At 46.4% G+C, this 26047-nt stretch overlaps 1 protein-coding gene across 13 annotated transcripts in view; it reads left to right on the forward strand.

The window, feature by feature from the left end:
- afdna (afadin, adherens junction formation factor a) overlaps nucleotides 1-26047 on the forward strand; it is a 251241-nt gene that overhangs the window by 94757 nt on the left and 130437 nt on the right. For all 13 annotated transcript variants that reach the window (XM_056295142.1, XM_056295145.1, XM_056295149.1 and 10 more), the window contains exons 7-13: nucleotides 1145-1229; nucleotides 1758-1907; nucleotides 8175-8269; nucleotides 12948-13198; nucleotides 17677-17746; nucleotides 19029-19117; nucleotides 21620-21681. In XM_056295142.1, coding sequence (XP_056151117.1) covers nucleotides 1145-1229; nucleotides 1758-1907; nucleotides 8175-8269; nucleotides 12948-13198; nucleotides 17677-17746; nucleotides 19029-19117; nucleotides 21620-21681 — 802 coding nt within the window. The remainder of the gene's footprint in view (nucleotides 1-1144; nucleotides 1230-1757; nucleotides 1908-8174; nucleotides 8270-12947; nucleotides 13199-17676; nucleotides 17747-19028; nucleotides 19118-21619; nucleotides 21682-26047) is intronic.

Below are 26047 nucleotides of genomic sequence, written 5' to 3' on the forward strand. Positions count from 1 at the left end.
CTGAAACTCAGACAGCAGAGGAGAGAAAGTGGCGTGCCATAAATGAAATGAACAGCAGCCTACCGGTACGCTGGTTTTCGTTGGGTTAGAGCCAGTCAGAGCAGAGTAGGGCGGGCCTTTGCAGAACATTATAAAAGTAATAACTTGTAACAACGTCACAAGTGAGTTGATTAAATGTTATTTTGTTATCGCCTATCATTCCAGACCTCTGACCTTGAAAAAAAATCCAGTGTGGACCTTGGAGTAAAATTTGAGAACCCTTGCTCTTTTTTTTTTTTTTGGACCCCCCCTCCCCCTCCCCAATTGTACCCAGTCAATTACCCCACTCTTCCGAGCCGTCCTGGTCGCTGCTCCACCCCCTCTGCCGATCCGGGGAGGGCTGCAGACTACCACATGTCTCCTCTGATACATGTGGAGTCACCAGCCGCTTCTTTTCACCTGACAGTGAGGAGTTTCACCAGGGGGACTTAGCGCGTGGGAGGATCACGCTATTCCCCCCAGTTCCCCCTCCCCCCGAACAGGTGCCCCGACCGACCAGAGGAGGCACTAGTGCAGCGACCAGGATACATAACCACATCCAGCTTCCCACCTGCAGACACGGCCAATTGGGTCTGTAGGGATGCCCGACCAAGCAGGAGGTAACACGGAGACTTGAACTGGTGATCCCTGTGCCGGTAGGCAACGGAATAGACCGCCACGTCACCCGGACACCCCGAGAACCCCTGCTTTGAAGCATGGGAGCTTTAAGTAGCAAACAAGTCAAAACGATCTGGCTGACCTCTGTGGAATAATCTTCCTTCAGGTTGACTGTGTTTTTAGTGAAGAACATCAAAGAAGGCTGCATCAGGTCGTGTGCACACAACGCGTATTGAGATATGTGTCTGTCAGTCAACGTTGTGTCCACATGACCTGATGCAGCCTTCTTTGATGTTCTTACCTGCATTATTGAGCAGCATCAAGACAACAGCAAGAAAAAGTAGATCCATGTCTCTGATGAGATATTATCATCACTTCTGTCTCACCTTGCTCCTTTTCAAGTTTCTGCCGCTCGTTTTTGTTTTTTTTTGGTTTGTTTGTGGGGACTGTATACTGTACAGCTGTGTGTTAACTGATTTATGTCATATCTATCTTGTGTCCTGTGCAGCAAGAAGAGAAGTTGGACAAGGAAGTGATCCTCGATGATACAGAGTGTCCGCTGCAGATATTCAGGGACTGGCCAGCTGACAGAGGTAAAATACACACTTATACAGGGACATCCATCATACTTCACACACACACACCCACACACCCACCCACACACACACACACACACACACACACACAGGGCGCTCTCACAAATGCACTCAGTATTTAGTCATATGTATGAATACTGAACCATCTACTCTTGTTACACCGCTCTCACACAAGTGCTCTTTCCCTCACCTTTATTGTGCTGCCCCCTTCTGGTGCCTCACAGTCATTTCAACTCTGGTGTCTAAAGCTGAGGTCATCTAATTCTCTTTGGGATGTGAAATAAAATGCAGTGCCTTGTATTAAACCTTGTGAATTACAAGATGCTGACGTAGCTGGTGGTAAAATGTGTGCTGTAGTTCATGCAGGCAGTCGGCACCAGAGGGCCAGCAAGGATCACAAATCACCCTTCTACCGTGTGTTAAAACCTGCGGTGACTGACGAAACTTGTACAAGTCATGGCAGCTGACAGCTTTTTGTGTGTGTGTGTGTGTGTGTGTGTGTGTGTGTGTGTGTGTGTGTACCAGGAGCACTAGTATTCCAGTTAAAGAAGAGACCTCCTGACCATGGCAAGAAGGGGAGGAAGGCAGAGGACAAGGTGCAGCGAGGGAAGGATGGCCCAGTGCATGGCTCCCTGCCACCTGAGAAGTTGCCTTACCTGGTGGAGCTGAGCCCAGGTGGGAGCCACAGGGCAAACCTTTTAACCAAGATGCTCACAGTCACATAAATTCAACCCTGCATGCAAACATACTCACCCATATATTTATGTAGCGAATTCAGGGGGCAGCCCGGGAAACGCCACAGCCGGAACGTGAATCCAGGTCGCCCGCACCACAGGCCACCACGCCAACCAGTCGACTAAAAGGTCCGACCTGTTAGCTAAGGGCTAGAGAGTCTATTCATCCGTGATCGTTACACAACCCACCTCCTTCGGGAAGCGCGTCCCCATGCTTCAGCATACCAGCTCGCTCACGCCTCTGGGCACACGTGCTTCCGATGGCCCGAGGCGCTCACCATCCCACTTCGGACACCAATGTAGCGAATTCGGGAGGGCCAGCCGGGATCCACCGCAGGTGGGATGTGAACCCGGGTCTCCCGCACCATGGGCAACTACTAGGCGACTAAGGGGTCTGACCCATTAGCCAAGGCCTAGCGAGTCTATTCATCCGTGCACATTACATTTACATAGCAAAAAGTTAGTTAGAACATTCTGTGTTGCGATTTCTGTGTCGTGCAGTGACAGTAGTAGAGACGGATGTGTAGTGACAGTAGTAGAGACGGATGTGTAGTGACAGTAGTAGAGACGGATGTGTAATGACAGTAGTAGAGACGGATATGTAGTGACAGTAGTAGAGACGGATGTATAATGACAGTAGTAGAGATGGATGTATAATGACAGTAGTAGAGATGGATGTGTAATGACAGTAGTAGAGACGGATGTGTAATGACAGTAGTAGAGACGGATATGTAGTGACAGTAGTAGAGATGGCTGTATAATGACAGTAGTAGAGATGGATGTGTAATGACAGTAGTAGAGACGGATGTGTAATGACAGTAGTAGAGACGGATGTGTAGTGACAGTAGTAGAGACGGATGTGTAATGACAGTAGTAGAGATGGATGTATAATGACAGTAGTAGAGACGGATGTGTAATGACAGTAGTAGAGACGGATGTGTAGTGACAGTAGTAGAGACGGATGTGTAGTGACAGTAGTAGAGACGGATGTGTAGTGACAGTAGTAGAGACGGATGTGTAATGACAGTAGTAGAGATGGATGTGTAGTGACAGTAGTAGAGATGGATGTATAATGACAGTAGTAGAGACGGATGTGTAGTGACAGTAGTAGAGACGGATGTGTAGTGACAGTAGTAGAGACGGATGTGTAGTGACAGTAGTAGAGACGGATGTGTAGTGACAGTAGTAGAGACGGATGTGTAGTGACAGTAGTAGAGACGGATGTGTATTGACAGTAGTAGAGACGGATATGTAGTGACAGTAGTAGAGACGGATGTATAATGACAGTAGTAGAGATGGATGTATAATGACAGTAGTAGAGATGGATGTGTAATGACAGTAGTAGAGACGGATGTGTAATGACAGTAGTAGAGATGGATGTATAATGACAGTAGTAGAGACGGATGTGTAATGACAGTAGTAGAGACGGATGTGTAGTGACAGTAGTAGAGACGGATGTGTAATGACAGTAGTAGAGATGGATGTATAATGACAGTAGTAGAGACGGATGTGTAATGACAGTAGTAGAGACGGATGTATAATGACAGTAGTAGAGACGGATGTGTAGTGACAGTAGTAGAGACGGATGTGTAGTGACAGTAGTAGAGACTGATGTGTAGTGACAGTAGTAGAGACGGATGTGTAATGACAGTAGTAGAGATGGATGTGTAGTGACAGTAGTAGAGATGGATGTGTAGTGACAGTAGTAGAGACGGATATGTAGTGACAGTAGTAGAGACGGATGTGTAATGACAGTAGTAGAGACGGATGTGTAGTGACAGTAGTAGAGACGGATATGTAGTGACAGTAGTAGAGACGGATGTGTAGTGACAGTAGTAGAGACGGATGTGTAGTGACAGTAGTAGAGACGGATGTGTAGTGACAGTAGTAGAGACGGATGTGTAGTGACAGTAGTAGAGACGGATGTGTAGTGACAGTAGTAGAGACGGATGTGTAGTGACAGTAGTAGAGACGGATGTGTAATGACAGTAGTAGAGACGGATATGTAGTGACAGTAGTAGAGACGGATGTATAATGACAGTAGTAGAGATGGATGTATAATGACAGTAGTAGAGACGGATGTGTAATGACAGTAGTAGAGACGGATGTGTAGTGACAGTAGTAGAGACGGATGTGTAGTGACAGTAGTAGAGACGGATGTGTAATGACAGTAGTAGAGATGGATGTGTAGTGACAGTAGTAGAGATGGATGTATAATGACAGTAGTAGAGACGGATGTGTAGTGACAGTAGTAGAGACGGATGTGTAGTGACAGTAGTAGAGACGGATGTGTAGTGACAGTAGTAGAGACGGATGTGTAGTGACAGTAGTAGAGACGGATGTGTAATGACAGTAGTAGAGACGGATGTGTAGTGACAGTAGTAGAGACGGATATGTAGTGACAGTAGTAGAGACGGATGTATAATGACAGTAGTAGAGATGGATGTATAATGACAGTAGTAGAGACGGATGTGTAATGACAGTAGTAGAGACGGATGTGTAATGACAGTAGTAGAGACGGATGTGTAGTGACAGTAGTAGAGACGGATGTGTAATGACAGTAGTAGAGACGGATGTGTAATGACAGTAGTAGAGACGGATGTGTAATGACAGTAGTAGAGACGGATGTGTAGTGACAGTAGTAGAGACGGATGTGTAGTGACAGTAGTAGAGACGGATGTGTAGTGACAGTAGTAGAGACGGATATGTAGTGACAGTAGTAGAGACGGATGTGTAGTGACCGTAGTAGAGACGGATGTGTAGTGACAGTAGTAGAGATGGCTGTATAATGACAGTAGTAGAGATGGATATGTAGTGACAGTAGTAGAGACGGATGTATAATGACAGTAGTAGAGACGGATATGTAGTGACAGTAGTAGAGATGGATATGTAGTGACAGTAGTAGAGATGGATGTGTAGTGACAGTAGTAGAGATGGATGTGTAATGACAGTAGTAGAGATGGATATGTAGTGACAGTAGTAGAGACGGATGTGTAGTGACAGTAGTAGAGACGGATATGTAGTGACAGTAGTAGAGACGGATGTGTAGTGACCGTAGTAGAGACGGATGTGTAGTGACAGTAGTAGAGACGGATGTGTAGTGACAGTAGTAGAGACGGATGTGTAGTGACAGTAGTAGAGACGGATATGTAGTGACAGTAGTAGAGACGGATGTATAATGACAGTAGTAGAGACGGATGTGTAGTGACAGTAGTAGAGATGGATGTGTAATGACAGTAGTAGAGACGGATGTGTAGTGACAGTAGCAGAGAAGGATGTGGTCTTTAAAGTCGTGGCATGACATGGGGCTTCTTTACATCGCGGTGTTTAGTTTCACCCAGTCAAACAAGCACTCAAGTTTTCCTCGTTTTCTACAAAAGGTGAGTGAACTAGGTCTGGCTTGGACTTCCAAACTCTTGTACGACCTCAGGTGTGTTGGATTTTCAGACAGTATTAGAGTACAAGTTAACTGTAGGTCTGTGTACTATGGATTATTTGATATTAATCAGTAGGTCTGGGGGTATTGTAATATAATTGGCATATCCAGCGATACTTACCTTTTACATGATACATGTATGTAAATGTAATCACTCCTCATCTCCAGTGAATGCCCCACAGAGAGCTCTGCATCTGGGCAGCTCCCAGAACAAGCCTCTTTCTTATTTCTTATGTTTATTTTTGGAACCACAACAACAGTACTTAAAACGGATCTAGACCAAGAGCACTTTTTACCCATTTCCAATGCAGTATTACACAACTGCAAAAACTGTGAACTTACTGAATGCACCCCGTCACATTTCCCAGATCACTCTGAATCCCTGGTGTTCAGGGGCTCCCTTTCCACAGAACATCTACAACACTGACAGTTGACCGTCTTTCACTTTCCAGGATAACTTTCCCCAGCTGGCCATGCCAGAGTCTTACAGAGAGAAACGTGACATGACCAGGGCTCTCACTGTTTTGGGGGAGAACCCCTCACAGTCGTTTGCTAAACAGCTCATTTTTCAGTCTGTGGTTCAACCCCTAACAACTTCATTCTTGCTGCTGGTGCCTGTCTCTGTCTCACAATGTCCGGCTCTTTCTCTCTTGTGTGTTAACTCAACCTGGGCTCCCTTCAGTACTGCCCAGCCTGATGGTGACCTTAGTGCTAGGGCTGACCCAGATGCTTCCAAGCTTCAAAGCCTTAAATCATTGCCAGAGCAATCGACAGCAAAATCAGTATTTCAGGCCCCCCTTCCGACTGCTGTTTACCATGTCCCCCCTGCCACGAGGAAAACAACCAACTCTGCAATGGAGCCGGCAGGACGGCAAAAACAGAACAAGACAATGGCTTGCTACGGTCATGTATTGTTTGCAGAAAAAGATAAATTATATTGTACACAATTATTTAGTTTGTTTTATATAATTCAATAATAGTACTATGGCAGCAGGCATGGGTGCAAGTCCATGAATATTGGGATGGCATCCAGCACTTTACCTGCGCCCCGTCCACAGGGATAGTGTTGTGTCAGGAAGGGCACCCGACGTAACATTTTGCCAAATCGGTATGTGGATTTACAAGACCATACCGGATCAGTCGAGGCCCAGGTTAACAACGGCCACCATTGGTGCTGTGCCCTCACAGGGTACCGGTGACCCCTGAGAAACAAGAAACAAGCGGGAAGAAGAAGATGTAATTCAATAATACTCTCTCTCTCACACACACACACACACACACACACACACACACACACACACACACACACACACCACATAATTGTATTTTATATTGTGGAGAAATTACAAGTGACTACTTAACTTGTGTAACGTTGGACGGAAGGGCTGTCTGCTGCTGTTGGCATACTTGCTGGTGTACTGTGATTTTACCATCCTGCTCTCATCCACAGTAATGGCATGTAGTGTCAGGTGAACACAGTATGCTAGCTGTCACCTCCTCTATGCCCAGAGTCATGTGACCAAACAAGAGGTCACGTAGACATGACTGATGAAACACAGCTGTCAGTAGACGTGACTGATGAAACACAGGTGTCAGTAGACATGTCCAGAGGAACTGATTCAGCCTTACCTGGATTATTGAGCATGCACCAAGACTGTATAGAATGTAACTTACAGCTGGTTTGGCAAAATGTCAAAATAACCAATCAACCCCCCCACCCACCCCCCCCCGCATCGTAGCATACTCGAAGCCCAAGAAAATGTGATAGGGCCTGCCCTACTATGTACCATTGTTCATATCGTTGTGGTGAGGCCCGCTCCAGCGACTGCCGGCCTGAAGCTGCTGCACTAGCCTGACTGCCGCCTTGTCCACCATCAGTCCGCCGGTTTGGTGGCGGTGGGGAGGCAGTTGGGAGACAGTTGGGAGGCAGTTGTGTGGATTGTCTTCAGCTGTGGGAGCGGGGCATGTGTGTGAGTTTGCATGGGCCGAGTTGGGAGTGAGGTATGCTGCATTTTCCTCTTTGCTGCGTTTTCACCCTCTGCTGTGTGTGTTTTCTTCCCTCCCTGCCTTTCTTATGGCATGGTCTGTGTGCGGGTGTGTGTTTGTGTGTGTGCGGGTGTGTGACCCACTTGTGCATGTGTCCCTCTACGTGCGAATCTACCTGCCTGTCTGCCAAGGGCGCGGGAATCACTATGCCTACTACGCCTATCGGCACCATGAAGGTAATCTCACCACCCTCCTCTCCTCTCCTCTCTCTGTCTCATAAGCTGCAGGGTCCTTGGCAGGGGGTGATTTTGAGGGTGAAAAGGGCATACTACATGTTGGCTCAAATTAGATGATACACTTCCCCTTGAAGCTATTAAATATGGATTATGGCATGTGCCCCAGCAAGGTGCAGGGTTTAATAACTGGTCTGTCTTTAGTGTTATCTTTTTCCCCTGCTCCCATTTCTTCCTTTGTGGACTAATATGCCGCTTTGCTGCTATTAAACCTGTGCTTACTAGTTGCAACTAAGCCCCCCCCCCCCAACCCTCATTAAACTACAGTTTGTTGCGTTAACCCAGTCTCCGTGTAGTGTTATTTGTCCCAGTAGCTTGGTGTGCACACGTTAACGTGGCAGAGGTGATCCAGCTGTTCTGACAGCTGTCATGATAACATTTGTGGGACAGCAGATCAGGAGTGGATGAGGGTTTCAGCGTTGTTTTTAATCTTCCTCTGTTGCTCCGTGAAGTGTTTATGATTCACTTTTTGGACTTGTGTGTGATTTAACAGATGGGTCAGACTCCCGTGACAAACCAAAGCTCTACCGGCTTCAACACAGCATCACTGAGGTGGGCTCTGACTGCACCGACGACGGCGCTATCCAGGTAACTAACACCTACTACTACTACTACTACTACTGCTGCTACTTTTGGCTGCTCCCGTCTGACATACATTAATACACGGCCATGCGTTAATACATGGCCATGCGTTAGTACAGGCTGAAATCGAGAGTTTTGGGCCCAAGGAGCTTGAAGAACTTGGAAAGGGGTTAGTATGTTGTACCTTTTCAGAGCGAAATCCCCAGATGTTGAGTTGGAAAAATCATTTTTCTGAATTAGAGAGACGGGACAGTTAGTCAATCAATCAATCAGACTTTATTTATACAGCACTTTCCTTACAAACAAACACAAAGTGCCTCACACAATAAAACAATAAGATCCCCCCCTCACAAAACAAAACAAAACAGGTCAAAAAGAAAAAAAAGTACAGACAAATTTTTATAAAGGAACAGACAGGTTTAAAACTGAGTTAGTAAAATAAATAAACATGCCATAAAACTGATTAATTAAAATAACAACAATCGGAGCAGAATATGTAAAAATAGCAAAATATACAAAACACACACACTTAGAACTTAGCCGTAGGCGGTTTTAAAAAGTAAGGTTTTTAACCTGCTTTTAAATGTGTCCAGTGTGGGGGCCTCTCTCAGGTCCTCAGGCAGGATGTTCCATCTACTTGGGGCATAAATAGAAAAGGCAGCTTCCCCTGCTCTAGACCTAGCAAGAGGGGTGGTTAAAAGACCACTGCCATGGACCTGAGAGGTCTTGCTGGTTCATGAGTAGTTAGCATGTCTTTTATATAGAGTGGTGCAAGACCATTTAGCGCTTTGTATACAAGTAACACAATTTTAAAATCGATTCTACTTTTGACAGGGAGCCAATGCAGAGATCTAAGACAGGTGTAATGTGCTCATACTTTTTAGTTCCGGTAAGAACACGTGTGCCGCATTTTCAATTAACTAGTTCCTGCACAACTGATTTTGGGAGGCCGGTGAATAGTCCATGGCAGTAGTCTAGTCTACTTGTTATAAAAGCATGGATTAATATCTCACAGTCTGATATTGGTAGAAAGCCCCTTAGTTTTGAAATGTTTTTAAGATGGTAGAAGACAGATCTTATGAGATGATTGATGTGGCTCTTAAAGTTTAGATCACTGTCTATGATTACACCCAGATTTCTAGCTTCACTTTTGCACTCCTGAGACAGAGAGCTGAGATGAGCTGCAATTCTCTGTCTCTGAGTCTTTGCACCAAAAATAAGTATGTTTGTCTTTAATTTTTAAGTTGTAAAAAGTTCTATGACATCCATAGATTAATATCTAGGAGTTAGGGAATGTATGGGCTCTAGGTCATCAGGAGACAGGGATATGTACAGTTGTGAATCATCTGCATAATAATGGTAATTTGTTTTGTGTTTCTGTATGATATGTGCAGTGGGAGCATATAGAGATTGAATAGTAGTGGTCCAAGAATCGAACCTTGGGGTACCCCACACAGTATACCCACTTTGTCCGAGGAAAAGTCTCAAATAGGCACAAAGAACTGCATGTCCTGAAGGCATGTTCTAAACCAGTTGAGAACCAGGTCAGAAAGGCCCACCCATTTTTCTAATATCTCTAACAAAATATCATGATCAATGGTGTCGAAGGCGGCACTGAGATCCAGGAGCACAAGAACAGACAATTTATTAGAATCTGTGTTCATATGCAGATCGTTCACAACTTTGATAAGTGCTGTCTCTGTGCTATGGTGAGATCGAAAACCTGATTGATAAATGGCTAGAAGGTTGTTAGATATTAAGTAGTTATTAAGTTGAGAATAAACAGTTTTTTTTCCCAAGTATTTTGCCGAGGAATGGTAAGTTGGAAATGGGCCTATATTTGGCAATAACTGTCGCATCAAGGTTGCTCTTCTTCAGGAGTGGTTTAATGACAGCTGTCTTAAGTGCTGCAGGAAATACACCTGCCAGAAGAGAGCAGTTAATAATTTCTAATACATCAGGTGCTAAGCAATTCTAAACATTTTTTAAAAATGTGGTAGGGAGAGGATCCAAGCAGCAGGTGGAGGCCCTGAGCTGCCCAACAATATTGTCCAGACTTTTAAGGCGTCAAAGGGAGACATGGTGCCAGTGATATTTCTTAATGGCACCACTGTTAGTGTGCGGAATTTTAGTGTTGTTAAATAGTCATCGTAATGACGTATTCCTTTTTATGAAGTACACACTGCTCAATAAATGTAATTTATTTTATAGGGTGAGTTTTTCCAATTACTGTAAACGATGAAGTTTGATAGCACTTAGATGAGAAGTGTTAGACATGTCTCGCTGTCATGAATGTACCTCTCGATGCCAACAGCACATAAACAAGGAAGTATCTATAAAAAATAATTATATATATTGATCACATAGTGGCCATTGGCCGCTTGTGCTTCATAAACTGGAATTAATAACTAATGTCCAAGACCAAATGCACTTCTTTCACCCTACCTCCCCCAGCCTCAGCACGTTTAGCATAGTTTAAGAAAACAAGGTAACTTGAAGATAGTCATATAGTTGGGTAAAACTATTCAAAACTACTCTTATAGGCACTAAGCTCAACACATACGTACTCTTCAACTAAGAATGGCGTAAGACCACAAAATCCATGGCTTGGTAGCTTGAATCTTAGAGTGGCTGATGGAGCCAACAGACATAGCAGCCACAGCCAAACCTTTACCGGCATTTTCTCACGTGCATGTTCTGCTGCACAGCTGCTTAGCTGTTGCTTGCATGTCGTGCTGCATAGCTGCTTAGCTGTTGCTGGTGAGCATCTAGTCATTTGTGAGTGTCTGGTCATTTGTGAGTCTCTAGTCATTGTGAGTGTCTAGTCATTTGTGAGTGTCTGGTCATTTGTGTGTGTCTAGTCATCTGTGAGTGTCTGGTCATTTTTGAGTGTCTAGTAATTGTGAGTGTCTAGTCATTTGTGAGTGTCTAGTCATTGTGAGTGTCTGGTCATTTGTGAGTGTCTGGCCATTTGTGCATGTCTAGTCATTGTGGGTGTCTTGTCATTTGTGAGTGTCTAGTCATTGTGAGTGTCTAGTCATTGTGAGTGTCTGGTCATTGGTGAGTGTCTAGTCATTGGTGAGTGTCTGGTCATTTCTGAGTGTCTAGTAATTTGTGAGTGTCTAGTCATTTGTGAGTGTCTGGTCATTTGTGAGTCTCTAGTCATTGTGAGTGTCTAGTCATTTGTGAGTGTCTGATCATTTGTGTGTGTCTAGTCATCTGTGAGTGTCTGGTCATTTTTGAGTGTCTAGTAATTGTGAGTGTCTAGTCATTTGTGAGTGTCTAGTCATTGTGAGTGTCTGGTCATTTGTGAGTGTCTGGCCATTTGTGCATGTCTAGTCATTGTGGGTGTCTTGTCATTTGTGAGTGTCTAGTCATTGTGAGTGTCTAGTCATTGTGAGTGTCTGGTCATTGGTGAGTGTCTAGTCATTGGTGAGTGTCTGGTCATTTCTGAGTGTCTAGTAATTTGTGAGTGTCTAGTCATTTGTGAGTGTCTGGTCATTTGTGAGTCTCTAGTCATTGTGAGTGTCTAGTCATTTGTGAGTGTCTGGTCATTTGTGTGTGTCTAGTCATCTGTGAGTGTCTGGTCATTTTTGAGTGTCTAGTAATTGTGAGTGTCTAGTCATTTGTGAGTGTCTAGTCATTGTGAGTGTCTGGTCATTTGTGAGTGTCTGGCCATTTGTGCATGTCTAGTCATTGTGGGTGTCTTGTCATTTGTGAGTGTCTAGTCATTGTGAGTGTCTAGTCATTGTGAGTGTCTGGTCATTGGTGAGTGTCTAGTCATTTGTGAGTGTCTGGTCATTTGTGTGTGTCTAGTCATTGTGAGTGTCTGGTCATTTTTGAGTGTCTAGTAATTGTGAGTGTCTAGTCATTTGTGAGTGTCTAGTCATTGTGAGTGTCTGGTCATTTGTGCATGTCTAGTCATTGTGGGTGTCTTGTCATTTGTGAGTGTCTAGTCATTGTGAGTGTCTGGTCATTGGTGAGTGTCTAGTCATTGGTGAGTGTCTGGTCATTTCTGAGTGTCTAGTCATTTCTGAGTGTCTAGTCATTGGTGAGTGTCTGGTCATTTCTGAGTGTCTAGTCATTTGTGAGTGTAGTCAATGTGAGTGTATGGTCATTTGTGAGTGTCTAGTCATCTGTGAGTGTCTAGTCATTTTTGAGTGTCTAGTCATTGTGAGTGTCTAGTCATTTGTGAGTGTCTAGTCATTGTGAGTGTCTGGTCATTTGTGAGTGTCTGGCCATTTGTGCATGTCTAGTCGTTGTGAGTGTCTAGTCATTGTGAGTGTCTAGTCATTGGTGAGTGTCTAGTCATTGGTAAGTGTCTGGTCATTTCTGAATGTCTAGACATTGTGGGTGTCTGGTCATTTGTGAGTGTCTGGTCATTGTGGGTGTCTGGTTATTTGTGAGTGTCTAGTTATTGTGAGTGTCTAGTCATTTGTGAGTGTCTAGTCATTGTGAGTGTCTGGCCGTTTGTGAGTGTGTAGTCATTTGTGAGTGTCTGGTTATTGTGAGTGTCTGGTCATTGTGAGTGTCTAGTCATTGTGAGTGTCTGGTCATCTGGATGATAAGGGAGTGAAAGCTAGTTGTGAGTTGACATGGTACGGTGAGTTGACATGACATGGTACGGTGAGGTGACATGACTTGGTACGGTGAGTTGACATGGTGCGGTTCTCTCCCCATATAGTTGTTTGGTCCAGGCCTACTACCCCACCACTGTAACCTGATGCACAGTGAAGGCCTGGTTACCGTCACTCCCCACGGCCCAGATGCAGACACCTTTGTTGATGGGCAGCGTGTCACGGAGACAACCGTGCTACGCTCCGGCTCCACCCTTCAGTTTGGCTCTGCCCACGTTTTCAAGTTTGTGGATCCAATGTACGACCAGGGAGGCAAGAGGGACCCCACTGCCATGATGAGGGGCAGGCACAAGTCTGGGTAAGGCTGTGTGTGTCTGTGTGTGTGTGTGTGTGTGTGTTTGTTAAAGATGATAAAAGTGTATCCAGTAAAAGGCCTGTGTCAGGAGGAAGCTGTCTCTGGCAAGACAAAGCCTGGACAGGTGGGCTGACAAAGGGAACGATAACCTCACACGGCCGGCCAACACATTTCGCTTAGCTCATTGTGGTCTGGCAAGGCCCAGTAGGCATTTGTTTTTGTTAGGAGCATTGTAAATGGGCATAGATCAAAATTCCTTTGCAGGCGATTGGATTAGCCTTTAATTAGTCAGAACTGCAAACCCCCTGACCCACAACCAGAGTGCCACATTTTCACATGTGCTGGTCTACTTGTAGTACACAATACTGCCGCCAGTAGGTCAGTCCACATAGCCAGTTGTTGTGTCTGAGAAAGACCTTCAATGCATTTTTTTTGCTGGATTTTCAACGCCAGCTCGAATGAAACTAATTCTGTAGCAGCACAGAAACCAGCCTTGCCTGGTACTGGTCCAGTCTTGCTGTGGTTTTCAAAGTGCGGCATTGCTCGCTGGTGGCAGCAGAAGAGGAATTTTAGCTGCGGAATGGTGGGGACAGGGTAGCATGTTGGGTTAGCGGGCAGAGCAGGGCGCACTTGGAGGGGGCATGGGGGAAGGAGGACGACCGGGGCTTGAACAGGTCAGGGGTTGTGGCAGGCAACAGCTAACACCTGGTCCGGACTGCATGTGTGTATCCAGTACATGTGGAGTCGGAGTCAGACACGTTTTATTTGCGCTCACTTCATGCACTCCTGCACATGAAATGACACGACACATGGTTTCCCCTAGCCCACAGCAGTGCAACACAAACACAACAACACATCCACACACTACAACAACAACACAAGTATCCAAGCTAACACACATACCCACACTAACACAAACTAACACACATACCCACACTAACACACACTAACACACATACCCACACTAACACACATACCCACAATAACACAAACTAACACACATACCCACACTAACACACACTAACACACATACCCACACTAACACAAACTAACACACATACCCACACTAACACACATACCCACACTAACACACATACCCACACTAACACAAGCTAACACACATACCCACACTAACACACACTACCACACATACCCACACTAACACAAACTAACACACATACCCACACTAACACACACTAACACACATACCCACACTACCACACATACCCACACTAACACAAACTAACACACATACCCACACTAACACACACTAACACACATACCCACACTAACACACATACACATACTAACACACATACCCACACTAACACACATACCCCACACTAACACACAAACCCAAACTATCACAAATAACCAAACTAACACACATACCTACACTAACACACATATCCAAACTAACACACATACCCCACACTAACACACATATCCAAACTAACACACACACCCCACACTAACACACATACCCACACTACCACACATACCCACACTAACACAAACTAACACACATACCCACACTAACACACACTAACACACATACCCACACTAACACACATATCCAAACTAACACACACACCCCACACTAACACACATACCCACACTACCACACATACCCACACTAACACAAACTAACACACATACCCACACTAACACACACTAACACACATACCCACACTAACACACATACCCACACTAACACACATACCCACACTAACACACATACCCCACACTAACACACAAACCCAAACTAACACAAATAACCAAACTAACACACATACCCCACACTAACACACATATCCAAACTAACACACATACCCCACACTAACACACATACCCACACTAAGACATATATCTAAACTAAAAAAAATCAGGAATGTCCAGGAGAAGGAACGCCAGCCAGGATGACCGTCAGAACTCCCGGTCTTTATGTGCTAGCATTAAGCTTAGCCTGCCCCGCTTCCGTGTCCTGTCAGACCGCCCTCCGTGTTACCTCTTCGGGCACAGCTCCGGTCAGGGCCGTGGTCCTTGGGCCCACAGGACGCAGCCGACCAAAGCTCCCTCAACCCATCCGACGCCAGCTCTCCCAGCCAGACACCTTCGATACCCCTCCCGGCACTCCACCTGACGACACTAAAAACACAGTCAAGGCTAGGCGAGACTGCCGCCAGACCGCCCTCGGTGTTATCGGAACTACCAGTCTGCATGGGCTAGCAGTTAGCTTAGCTGCCCTGCTTCCACATCCTGTCAGACCGCCCTTGGCATCACCTCTTTGGGTACAGCTCCAGGCGGGGCCATGGTCCCTGGGCCCACAGGATGCAGCAGACCAAGGTCCCTCAGCCAATCAAAGACCAGTTCACCCAGCCATCAAACAAAGACAACTTAGACGTGGACAAAGACACTGCATGGACAGTACTGGGTGAGGCCGCCACAAACGTGAATTCATGCTGCCATCTTCCCACACCGGTGCTGGGTGGAGCTGCTGCAAATGTGAATTCGCGCCACCATCTTCCCACACCGGAAGAGGAATTGTGTAAGTCATAGCACAACAAGCATTTGAACTAGCGTTTAAAATAAGACAGGGCGTCCATCTTGCGCCTGGGAAAAGAGTCACATGGTGATGCTGCCTGCTTACTCGGCGAATCTCAGTGATTATGAGAGCAGTATGGTTTTGCGTTTGACACATGCAGTCAGGACAAGGTGTTAGCTGTTGCCTGCCTACCCCCTGACCTGTTCAACCTCCTTCTCCTCTTCCTTTTTCGGTGCGCCTCCCTTCAGCTGCTTCCTGCTCCCGTGTGTCTCCTTCCTTCCTGTGTGCACAGCGATAGGAGAGGAAAAGCGATGCACGCTTCATTGGTTGGTCGATTTAGCTAACAGAAAGTGGATGTGGGGAGATGTGAGGAGGAAAGAGAGAGAGAGAGGGAGGGAGAGGGGGGAAAGGGTGGAAAAGAAACGAGGTTTGTGTTATAGCAGGCAATAGCTGATGCACAGAGCCCTCGAATCTGGTCAGCATGGTTGGGTGTGGCCTCTCTCTCTCTCTCTCTCTCTCTGTGTGTGTATATATATATTTTACACACACACACATATATATATGTATACACACACACACACACTGAGCTATGGAAGAACAAGCCTTGTCTGCTGCAGGACATGTCTCATTGAGCTGCGGTGTATTCTTCACTGACTGCTCCTCATTTATTGATTTGGTTGTCTGCGTGTTTGTTTAGATGTATTTATTGAATTCACTTCCTGTCTGGGCAGGAAGTCCTAATCCAGAGTTAATGCTTCATGTCCTGACCATGGTCAGGATCACATATGAGGCAGAGAGGGCGACCAAGCGAGAGAGGAAAGAAAGGGCCAGAAATGGAGAGAAGGAAGGCTTCCTGCAGAACAAAATGGAAGGCAGTGCAGATAATCTCCTGAGAGAAATGTGGGGAAGGCAGATGACAGGAATAAAAGGAGTGCGCTGGAAGCAAGAGGAGGAAGAGTTGATGTTGGTAACTTCTGCTCAGGTCTGGGTAGTTTGTGTTATCTTTCACCTTTTTGTCTTCATAGATCCCTGGCATTGTTTCAGGACTAGCTCATCTGTTGCCTTGTTGACTTAATAGTGCTACAAAGAAGTGTGTCACAGGCAGGCAAGTCCAGTTTGAGTTGGGGTGCAGGCCCGGGGTGAGCTGGGGTGCAGGCCCGGGGTGAGCTGGGGTGCAGGCCCGGTTTGACTCGGGGTGCAGGCCCGGTTTGACTCGGGGTGCAGGGGAGATGGCAGTAGCATGGATCCTGCTGTCCAGCCACACAGGGCTTGTTCAGTCTCACTGGCGGTCACCATGTGATAGGGTCTCCTTGTAACACCAGATCCAGTGTGCCCAGAGGGGCTGAAGGATTGTGAGACACGCAGAACAAAAGTACTGGCCAACTGCACTTCTCTTTCTTGCCCAACTTTTTTAAAGCAGCTGGAAACAAAACTTATTGAGAGGTTTTGTAAGTGCAAGCTGAAGTTCTTCTACTAACTCAGCCCCCGCCTCATAAAACCGCCCCCGCCTCATAAAACTGTGTTGTCATGCAAGCACGAACACACTCAATGTGTCTCTGTCTCTCCCTGTCTCTGTCTCTCTCTCTGTCTGTCTGTCTCTCTGTCTCCCGTCTCGCTGTCTATGTCTCTCTCGGTCTCCCTGTCTCTCTCTCCCCTCTGTAGCATAGACACACTCATGCAAACAAAAACACTCATGGCATTTGGATATTTGCCCTTCGTTTGGAATCAGATAAGAGTGTGTGTGTGTGTGTGTGTGTGTGTGTGTGTGTGTGTGTGTGTTTGTGTGTGCGCAGGTGTGCGTGCAAAATCAGTGTGGAAGCCACAGTAGCTTAAATGCCTCTTGTTGCTCTGGGGTGTGAACATTGTGTTGCTGTGAGAAGCATTCCTCCTCATGTAAGCTTCTCCCTGTGTGCCTCTGTCTCTGTCTGACCTGCAGCAGTGTACCAGAGACGACCTTTGACCTCCACGGGGACGTCCACAGCGGGCCTGCCCTCACTACCAGCAAGGTAAGGCACACACAATTTGGCATGTAAGGGCACTTTTACACCTACCTCGTTTGGTCCGGACTTTCGGACTTTTCACTTTGATCCGAACCAAAATGACAGGTATGATGAAACCTCCCTCCCCTGGACCACAGTCCAGACCAAGCAGCCGAACCTCGGTCCCACCAAAAAAGGTGGTCTCAGTCCGGCTCAAACGGAACCATGGTTCAGTTCGTTGGTTCAGACTTCAGGAGCAGTTACAGGAAGTTCAGTCGTCAGAACTGGGAAAGGGAGCTGCAGGAGCACACGGGGGAGCAGGAGACCACGCTTTTAACTGAGTTCCGGTCTGACGACGTGCTACAAAGGCAACTGGGAACATCTGCTGAAGGGATTTTTGCTGGTCGGGTTGCCGTAGTAACGTTAACTGCGGCAACCCGATGAGTCTGGTCATTCAGGTTTCTCCAGTAGTTCAAGCGATGATAAAGCCTTCCCGCCGAACATGCCGACGCCAGACTCGCGGCCAGTCTACAAACCACGGTCCCTGTCGAGTGTAGGGAGCTGTGGCCCACGTAGGTGAGGGCGACCGCACGTGGGTGTGTCATGTAAAGCTCTTCAGTGCAGTGTGAAACCAGAACTAACCGGGTCAAACCTGTACAGTGTAGTAAAAACAGCAACTTTGCTTCAGACTTCAGGTGTGAAAGGGCCCTAAAGTACTTCTGTTAAGGGGGCGCTCCGGCGGCTCAGCTGGTAGAGCACGTACCACATAAGGCCGAGTCCTTACCGCAGCGGCCCGGGTTCGAATCTGGCCCGGGCCCTTTGCTGCATGTCATCCCCTCTCTCCCCTGCCTTCCCCGTCTCTCTCCCCTATCGCTGTCTAATAAAGGCGGAAAAGGCCAAAAAGAAAAAAAAAAGATCTAAACCCAAAAACACTTGTGTGACAACATGAACTCAGGTCCCTCACCCAGATTCTGCTAGATGTCAGGACCGGCTGGTAGGTTGATCCTTCAATCAGCCACACCAGTTTGCCAACCAGCAGGTGTCGACGAGAGCCACGCTCTTTAAAGCGGACTCTGCTGGAGGACAGCAATTTTGAGGTGTGTTCATGCCACATTTTCCTGGTGTCCTTCCGACATTACACATTTTGCTGGCAGTGTCTACCTGTTCATCCTCCATATGGGACATGTCCCATGGTGAGCCACAGGACTGTCAGAGCGCGTGGCGGTCTGGGTACACAATTGATGTGACGGCAGTCTCCTTACGGTGATCTGAGTGTGGGTCTCGTGTTTGTGTGTTTGTGTGCGTGCAGAGCTCGGGGAAGTTGGACATAGAGCGAGCCAATGGCAGTGAGCGGGGCATGGTCAAGCCCATGATCAGAGGAGAGCAGCAGGACAGCAGGTCAGACAGACACACTACACACACACACACACACACACACACACACACACACACACACACAAACATGCAAGCATGCAAACCACGCCCAGGAGGGGCAAAAACGAAGGAGGAGTGCGGGTAGTGTAGCATTCTCTTTACAAAGGTACGATGTACCCCGCCTTGTTACCTGATCCCTAGTCAGGCCTCATGAGCGGGTAGGACACCGCACGCTTAAGTCCAGTCCACTACACACAGTCCCTTCATTTATAGTGTAGCAACATAGTCCCACCACAGTAACGTCCTCAGTCCTGCTTACTGAGTTTATAGTGTGGCAACATAGTCCCACCACAGTAACGTCCTCTGTCCTGCTTACTGAGTTTATAATGTGGCAACATAGTCCCACCACAGTAACGTCCTCAGTCCTGCTTACTGAGTTTATAGTGTGGCAACATAGTCCCACCACAGTTACGTCCTCCGTCCTGCTTACTGAGTTTATAGTGTGGCAACATAGTCCCACCACAGTAACGTCCTCAGTCCTGCTTACTGAGTTTATAATGTGGCAACATAGTCCCACCACAGTTACGTCCTCAGTCCTGCTTACTGAGTTTATAGTGTGGCAACATAGTCCCACCACAGTAACGTCCTCTGTCCTGCTTACTGAGTTTATAGTGTGGCAACATAGTCCCACCACAGTAACGTCCTCAGTCCTGCTTACTGAGTTTATAGTGTGGCAACATAGTCCCACCACAGTTACGTCCTCCGTCCTGCTTACTGAGTTTATAGTGTGGCAACATAGTCCCACCACAGTTACGTCCTCAGTCCTGCTTACTGAGTTTATAGTGTGGCAACATAGTCCCACCACAGTAACGTCCTCTGTCCTGCTTACTGAGTTTATAGTGTGGCAACATAGTCCCACCACAGTAACGTCCTCAGTCCTGCTTACTGAGTTTATAATGTGGCAACATAGTCCCACCACAGTAACGTCCTCAGTCCTGCTTACTGAGTTTATAGTGTGGCAACATAGTCCCACCACAGTTACGTCCTCAGTCCTGCTTACTGAGTTTATAGTGTGGCAACATAGTCCCACCACAGTAACGTCCTCAGTCCTGCTTACTGAGTTTATAGTGTGGCAACATAGTCCCACCACAGTAACGTCCTCAGTCCTGCTTACTGAGTTTATAATGTGGCAACATAGTCCCACCACAGTTACGTCCTCAGTCCTGCTTACTGAGTTTATAATGTGGCAACATAGTCCCACCACAGTAACGTCCTCAGTCCTGCTTACTGAGTTTATAATATGGCAACATAGTCCCACCACAGTTACGTCCTCAGTCCTGCTTACTGAGTTTATAATATGGCAACATAGTCCCACCACAGTTACGTCCTCAGTCCTGCTTACTGAGTTTATAATGTGGCAACATAGTCCCACCACAGTAACGTCCTCAGTCCTGCTTACTGAGTTTATAATATGGCAACATAGTCCCACCACAGTTACGTCCTCAGTCCTGCTTACTGAGTTTATAGTGTGGCAACATAGTCCCACCACAGTAACGTCCTCAGTCCTGCTTACTGAGTTTATAGTGTGGCAACATAGTCCCACCACAGTTACGTCCTCTGTCCTGCTTACTGAGTTTATAATGTGGCAACATAGTCCCACCACAGTTACGTCCTCAGTCCTGCTTACTGAGTTTATAGTGTGGCAACATAGTCCCACCACAGTAACGTCCTCAGTCCTGCTTACTGAGTTTATAATGTGGCAACATAGTCCCACCACAGTTACGTCCTCAGTCCTGCTTACTGAGTTTATAGTGTGGCAACATAGTCCCACCACAGTAACGTCCTCAGTCCTGCTTACTGAGTTTATAGTGTGGCAACATAGTCCCACCACAGGTACGTCCTCAGTCCTGCTTACTGAGTTTATAGTGTGGCAACATAGTCCCACCACAGGTACGTCCTCTGTCCTGCTTACTGAGTTTATAGTGTGGCAACATAGTTCCACCACAGTTACGTCCTCAGTCCTGCTTACTGAGTTTATAATGTGGCAACATAGTCCCACCACAGTTACGTCCTCAGTCCTGCTTACTGAGTTTATAGTGTGGCAACATAGTCCCACCACAGTAACGTCCTCAGTCCTGCTTACTGAGTTTATAATGTGGCAACATAGTCCCACCACAGTTACGTCCTCAGTCCTGCTTACTGAGTTTATAGTGTGGCAACATAGTCCCACCACAGTTACGTCCTCTGTCCTGCTTACTGAGTTTATAGTGTGGCAACATAGTTCCACCACAGTTACGTCCTCAGTCCTGCACATTCAGTTTACACACACACACACACACTCATCAGACATGTCCGCTCAGCATGGTCTACAGGCAGGACAGGACACTGCCATTAGAGTTGTGGGTGTCGGTGGAAAGCAGCGTCAATGGCAACCTGGTCTGCTGGATTTCCACCGACCACCTCTTCGGCCGCTGTGTGCACACACTCATCCTGCTCCTCACACATGGGTGTGTCATGTCTCCGCAGGTCCCATGACAGCTCTGCACCAGAGGCGACTCTGCCTGCTGGCATCGAATTCAGAGACAACTGTGAGTAGAATACTGGCAGTCCTTTGTGTTTGTGCATTTGTGTGTGTTACAGAACCAGTTTGTGGCTGGAAACCACCTACTGGCATACCTCTATTTTCCTTTCAGTGGCTTAGTTTGTCCTAAGTTACTGTCGTCGTTATGCTGTAATGATCCTTGTATTCTTTAGAGATTGTTGATGGGTACACAGAAGTTTTGCCACTGCAGCGAAGTGGGTTGAAGAGTTCAGCGTAACGTGTCATACGTTTTGGTCATAATCCTTCTTCCTTGTATGGTGTTTTGGGTTCTTGTACCAGCTAACTCTCTATTACTTGTGCTGCTCCTCTTTCTGTTTACCCCCTTATTTTGCTTTTTGTCTGTACTTCACCTGTCCCTCCATCATCCAACATCTGGACCCTTACTTCCCTGAGTTCCTCTCTTTGTTTCTCTTAGCTGTTTAGCTAATTGAGCTGCTATTCCAACCCAACTCTGTTTCTACGGTGGATATAAAAAGTCTACACAGCGCTGCTGAAATAGCGGGTTTTTGGGATGTAAAGAATGAAACCAAGATAAATCTTGTCAGACCTTTTTCCATCCTAATAGGAAATTGCAACCTGTAAAAATTGGAAATCAATCAGAAAGAAAAATACAAAACTTGCAATAACCTGGTTACGTAAGTGTGCACACCCTTTTATAATTGGGGATGTGGCTGTGTTCAGAATTAACCGATCCCGTTCAAACAGCTGTGAATTAAAGTGACTACTTAACCCCAAATGAAGTTCAGGTGTTCCTGTAGGATATTCCTGATATCTTATTGGTTTCATCCAACTGCAAAAGCCATGGTCCACAGAGAGCTGACAAAGCATAAATAGGATCTCATTGTTGTAAGGTATCGGTCAGGAGAGGGGTGCAAAAGAATTCCCAAGGTAGTAGATATACCACGCAACACAGTGAAAACCACCATCAACAAGTGAACAATATATGGCACAACAGCGACATTACAAAGAATAGGATGTCCCTCCAAAACTGATGAGAAGACAAGGCGATAACTGGTCAGGGAGGCTGCAAAGAGGCCTACGGCAACATTAAACAAGCTGCTGCAGGAATTTCCTCCAAGTACTGGTTGCTCCCTCCCGTCATATGTCTGGGCTATGGGGTAGGGTGGCAAGACGGAAGACTTTTCACACAGCTAAATTTTGCAAAAGATACATCCAGTCTCGCAAAACCATGTGAAAAATGTGTTATGGTCTGATGAGACCAAGGTTGAACTTTTTAGCCATGATTCCAAAAGGTATGTTTGGCGCAGAAACAACACAGCACATAACCAAAAGAACACCATACCCACGGTTAAGCATCAGGCTTTGAGGCTGCTTTTCTTCAGCCGGAACTGGGGCTTAGTCAAGGAGGAGGGAATCACGAATAGTTCCAAATACTAGTTGATTTTGGTGCAAAACCTTTACATCTGATAGAAAGCTGAAGATGAAGAGGAATTTCACCTTTGAGCACAACAATGACCCAAAGCATACATCCAAATCAACAAAGGAATGGCTTCACCAAAAGAAAATCAACATTTTGAAATGGCCCAGCCGGAGCCCAGACCTGGATTCAATTGAACATATGTCAGGTGACTTGAAGAGGGCTGTGCACATGAGATGCCCTTGCAATTTGACAGATCTAAAACTATTTTGAAAGGAAGAGTCAGAAAATATTGCCACGTCAAGATGTGCCAAGCTGATAGACTACGTAGGACAAGAAGGACAATGACTATGCACATAAGTTTTTTTTTTCATGTATTACCGATACTTTTGGTCCTTGCCAGTGGCATTCTTCAAAAAACAAAATAGTTCCACGATATTGCATCAGTCTGTGAGGAGGTAGAGCATCAGGCACCACATCAAAAAAGCCCAGAGGCCACAAATTCTCTTTTGGTAAAGATTTTGTTGTGATAATTAAAGGGAGTTTATTGAAAATGTGATGCAACCTAGTCAGAGGGATGTACTGTCTGCTTAGCCATTTATATTGTAGAAATTTGGAGTGCGTGTTTACTGTTTGGGTTTGGTTACACCCAGTAACCAATGGGAAAATGGCGACACGGACTAACGTTTGCAGCGGCTTCACCCAGCACCGTCCATGCAGTGTCCTTGTCCACATCTTTGTCTTAAGTTTGTGTCTTCGTTTGATGGCTGGGAGAGCTTGGTCTGCTACGTCCTGTGGGCCCAAGGACCACGGCCCTGCCCGGAGCTGCGCCCGAAGAGGTAACACCAAATGCAGTTTGACAGGACACAGAAGCAGGGCAAACTAAGTGAACTGCTAGCCCATGCAGACCGGCAGTTCCAATAACATCGAAGGTGGTCTGGCGGCGGCCTCACCTAGCATTGACTGTGTTTTTGGTGTCGTCGTGTGGAGTGCGGCGAGGTGTGTCGAGGGTGTCTGGCAGGGAGAGCTGGCGTTGGATCGACTGGGGAAGCCTGGTCTGCTGCATTCAGTGGGTCCAAGGACCACGGCCCTGCCCGGAGCTGTGCTCGAAGAGGTAACACATCTGACAGGACGCAGAAGTGGGGCAGGCTAAGCTAACTGCTAGCCCATGCAGACCAGCAGTTCCGACGGTCATCCTGGCTGGCGTTGGTTCTCTTGGACAGTGATTTTTTTTTTTGTGTGTGTTTGGATACATGTGTTTAGTTTGGCTATATGTGTTTTTAGTTTAGATATACAGTGCATCCGGAAAGTATTCACACCCCTTCACTTTCCCCACATGTTGTTATGTTACAGCCTTATTCCAAAATGGATTAAATTCCTTTTTTTCTCATCAATCTACACACAATACCCCATAATGACAAAGCGAAAAAGGTTTTGTAGAAATTTTTGCAAATTCACTAAAAATAAAAAACTGAAATATTGCATGTACATAAGTATTCACACCCTTTGCTATGACACTCAAAATTGAGCTCAGGTTCATCCTGTTTCCACTGATCATCCTTGAGATGTTTCTACATCTTGATTGGAGTCCACCCGTAGTAAATTCAATTGATCGGACATGATTTGGAAAGGCACACACCTGTCTATATAAGGTCCCACTGTTGACAGTGCATGTCAGAGCAGAAACCAAGCCATGAAGTCAAAGGAATTGTCTGTGGACCTCCGTGACAGGATTTTATCGAGGCACCGATCTGGGGAAGAGTACAAAAAAATTCTATAGCTTTGAAGGTCCTGAAGAGCACAGTGGTCTCCATCATTCGTAAATGGAAGAAGTTTGGATCCACCAGGACTCTTCCTAGAGCTGGCCGCCCAGCCAAACTGAACAATCAGGGGAGAAGGGCCTTGGTCAGGGAGGTGACCAAGAACCCGATAGTCCCTCTGACAGAGCTCCAGCGTTCCTCTGTGGAGATGGGAGAACCTTCCAGAAGGGCAACCGTCTCTGCAGCACTCCACCAATCAGGCCTTTATGGTAGAGTGGCCAGACGGAAGCCTCTGCTCAGTAAAAGGCACAGGACAGCCTGCTTGGAGTTTGCCAGAAAGCACCTAAAAGACTCTCAGACCATGAGAAACAAGATTCTCTGGTCTGATGAAACCAAGATTGAACTCTTTGGCCTGAATGCCAAACGTCACATCAGGAGGAAACCACGCACCTCTCATCACCTTGCTAATACCATCCCTACAGTGAAGCATGGTGGTGGCAGCATCATGCTGTGGGGATGTTCTTCAGCGGCAGGACCTGGGAGACTAGTCAGGAACGAGGGAAAGATGAATGGAGCAAAGTACAGAGAGATCCTTGATGAAAACCTGCTCCAGAGCGCTCAGGACCTCAGACTGGGGCGAAGGTTTACCTTTCAACACGAGAACGAGCCTAAGCACACAGCCAAGACAACGAAGGAGTGGCTTCGGGACAAGTCTGTGAATGTCCTTGGGTGGCCCAGCCAGAGCCCAGACTTGAACCCCATTGAACATCTCTGGAAAGACCTGAAAATAGCTGTGCAGCGACGATCCCCATCTAACCTTACAGAGCTCGAGAGGATCTGCAGAGAAGAATGGGAGAAATACCCCAAATATAGGTGTGCCAAGCTTGTAGCTTCATACCCAAGAAGACTTGAGGCTGTAATCGCTGCCAAGGGTGCCTCAACCAAGTACTGAGTAAAGGGTGTTGATACTTATGTACATGCAATATTTCAGTTTTTTATTTTTAATAAATTTGCAAAACTTTCTACAAAATCTTTTTCGCTTTGTCATTATGGGGTATTGTGTGTAGATTGATGAAAAAAAAGGAATTTAATCCATTTTGGAATAAGGCTGTAACATAACAAAATGTGGGGAAAGTGAAGGGGTGTGAATATTTTCCGGATGCACTGTATGTGTTCTTAGTTTGGGTATACATGGATGATCCGCTGTGGCGACC

The sequence above is a fragment of the Lampris incognitus genome, chromosome 15, assembly GCF_029633865.1.
Source record: "Lampris incognitus isolate fLamInc1 chromosome 15, fLamInc1.hap2, whole genome shotgun sequence".
NCBI lineage: Eukaryota > Metazoa > Chordata > Actinopteri > Lampriformes > Lampridae > Lampris > Lampris incognitus.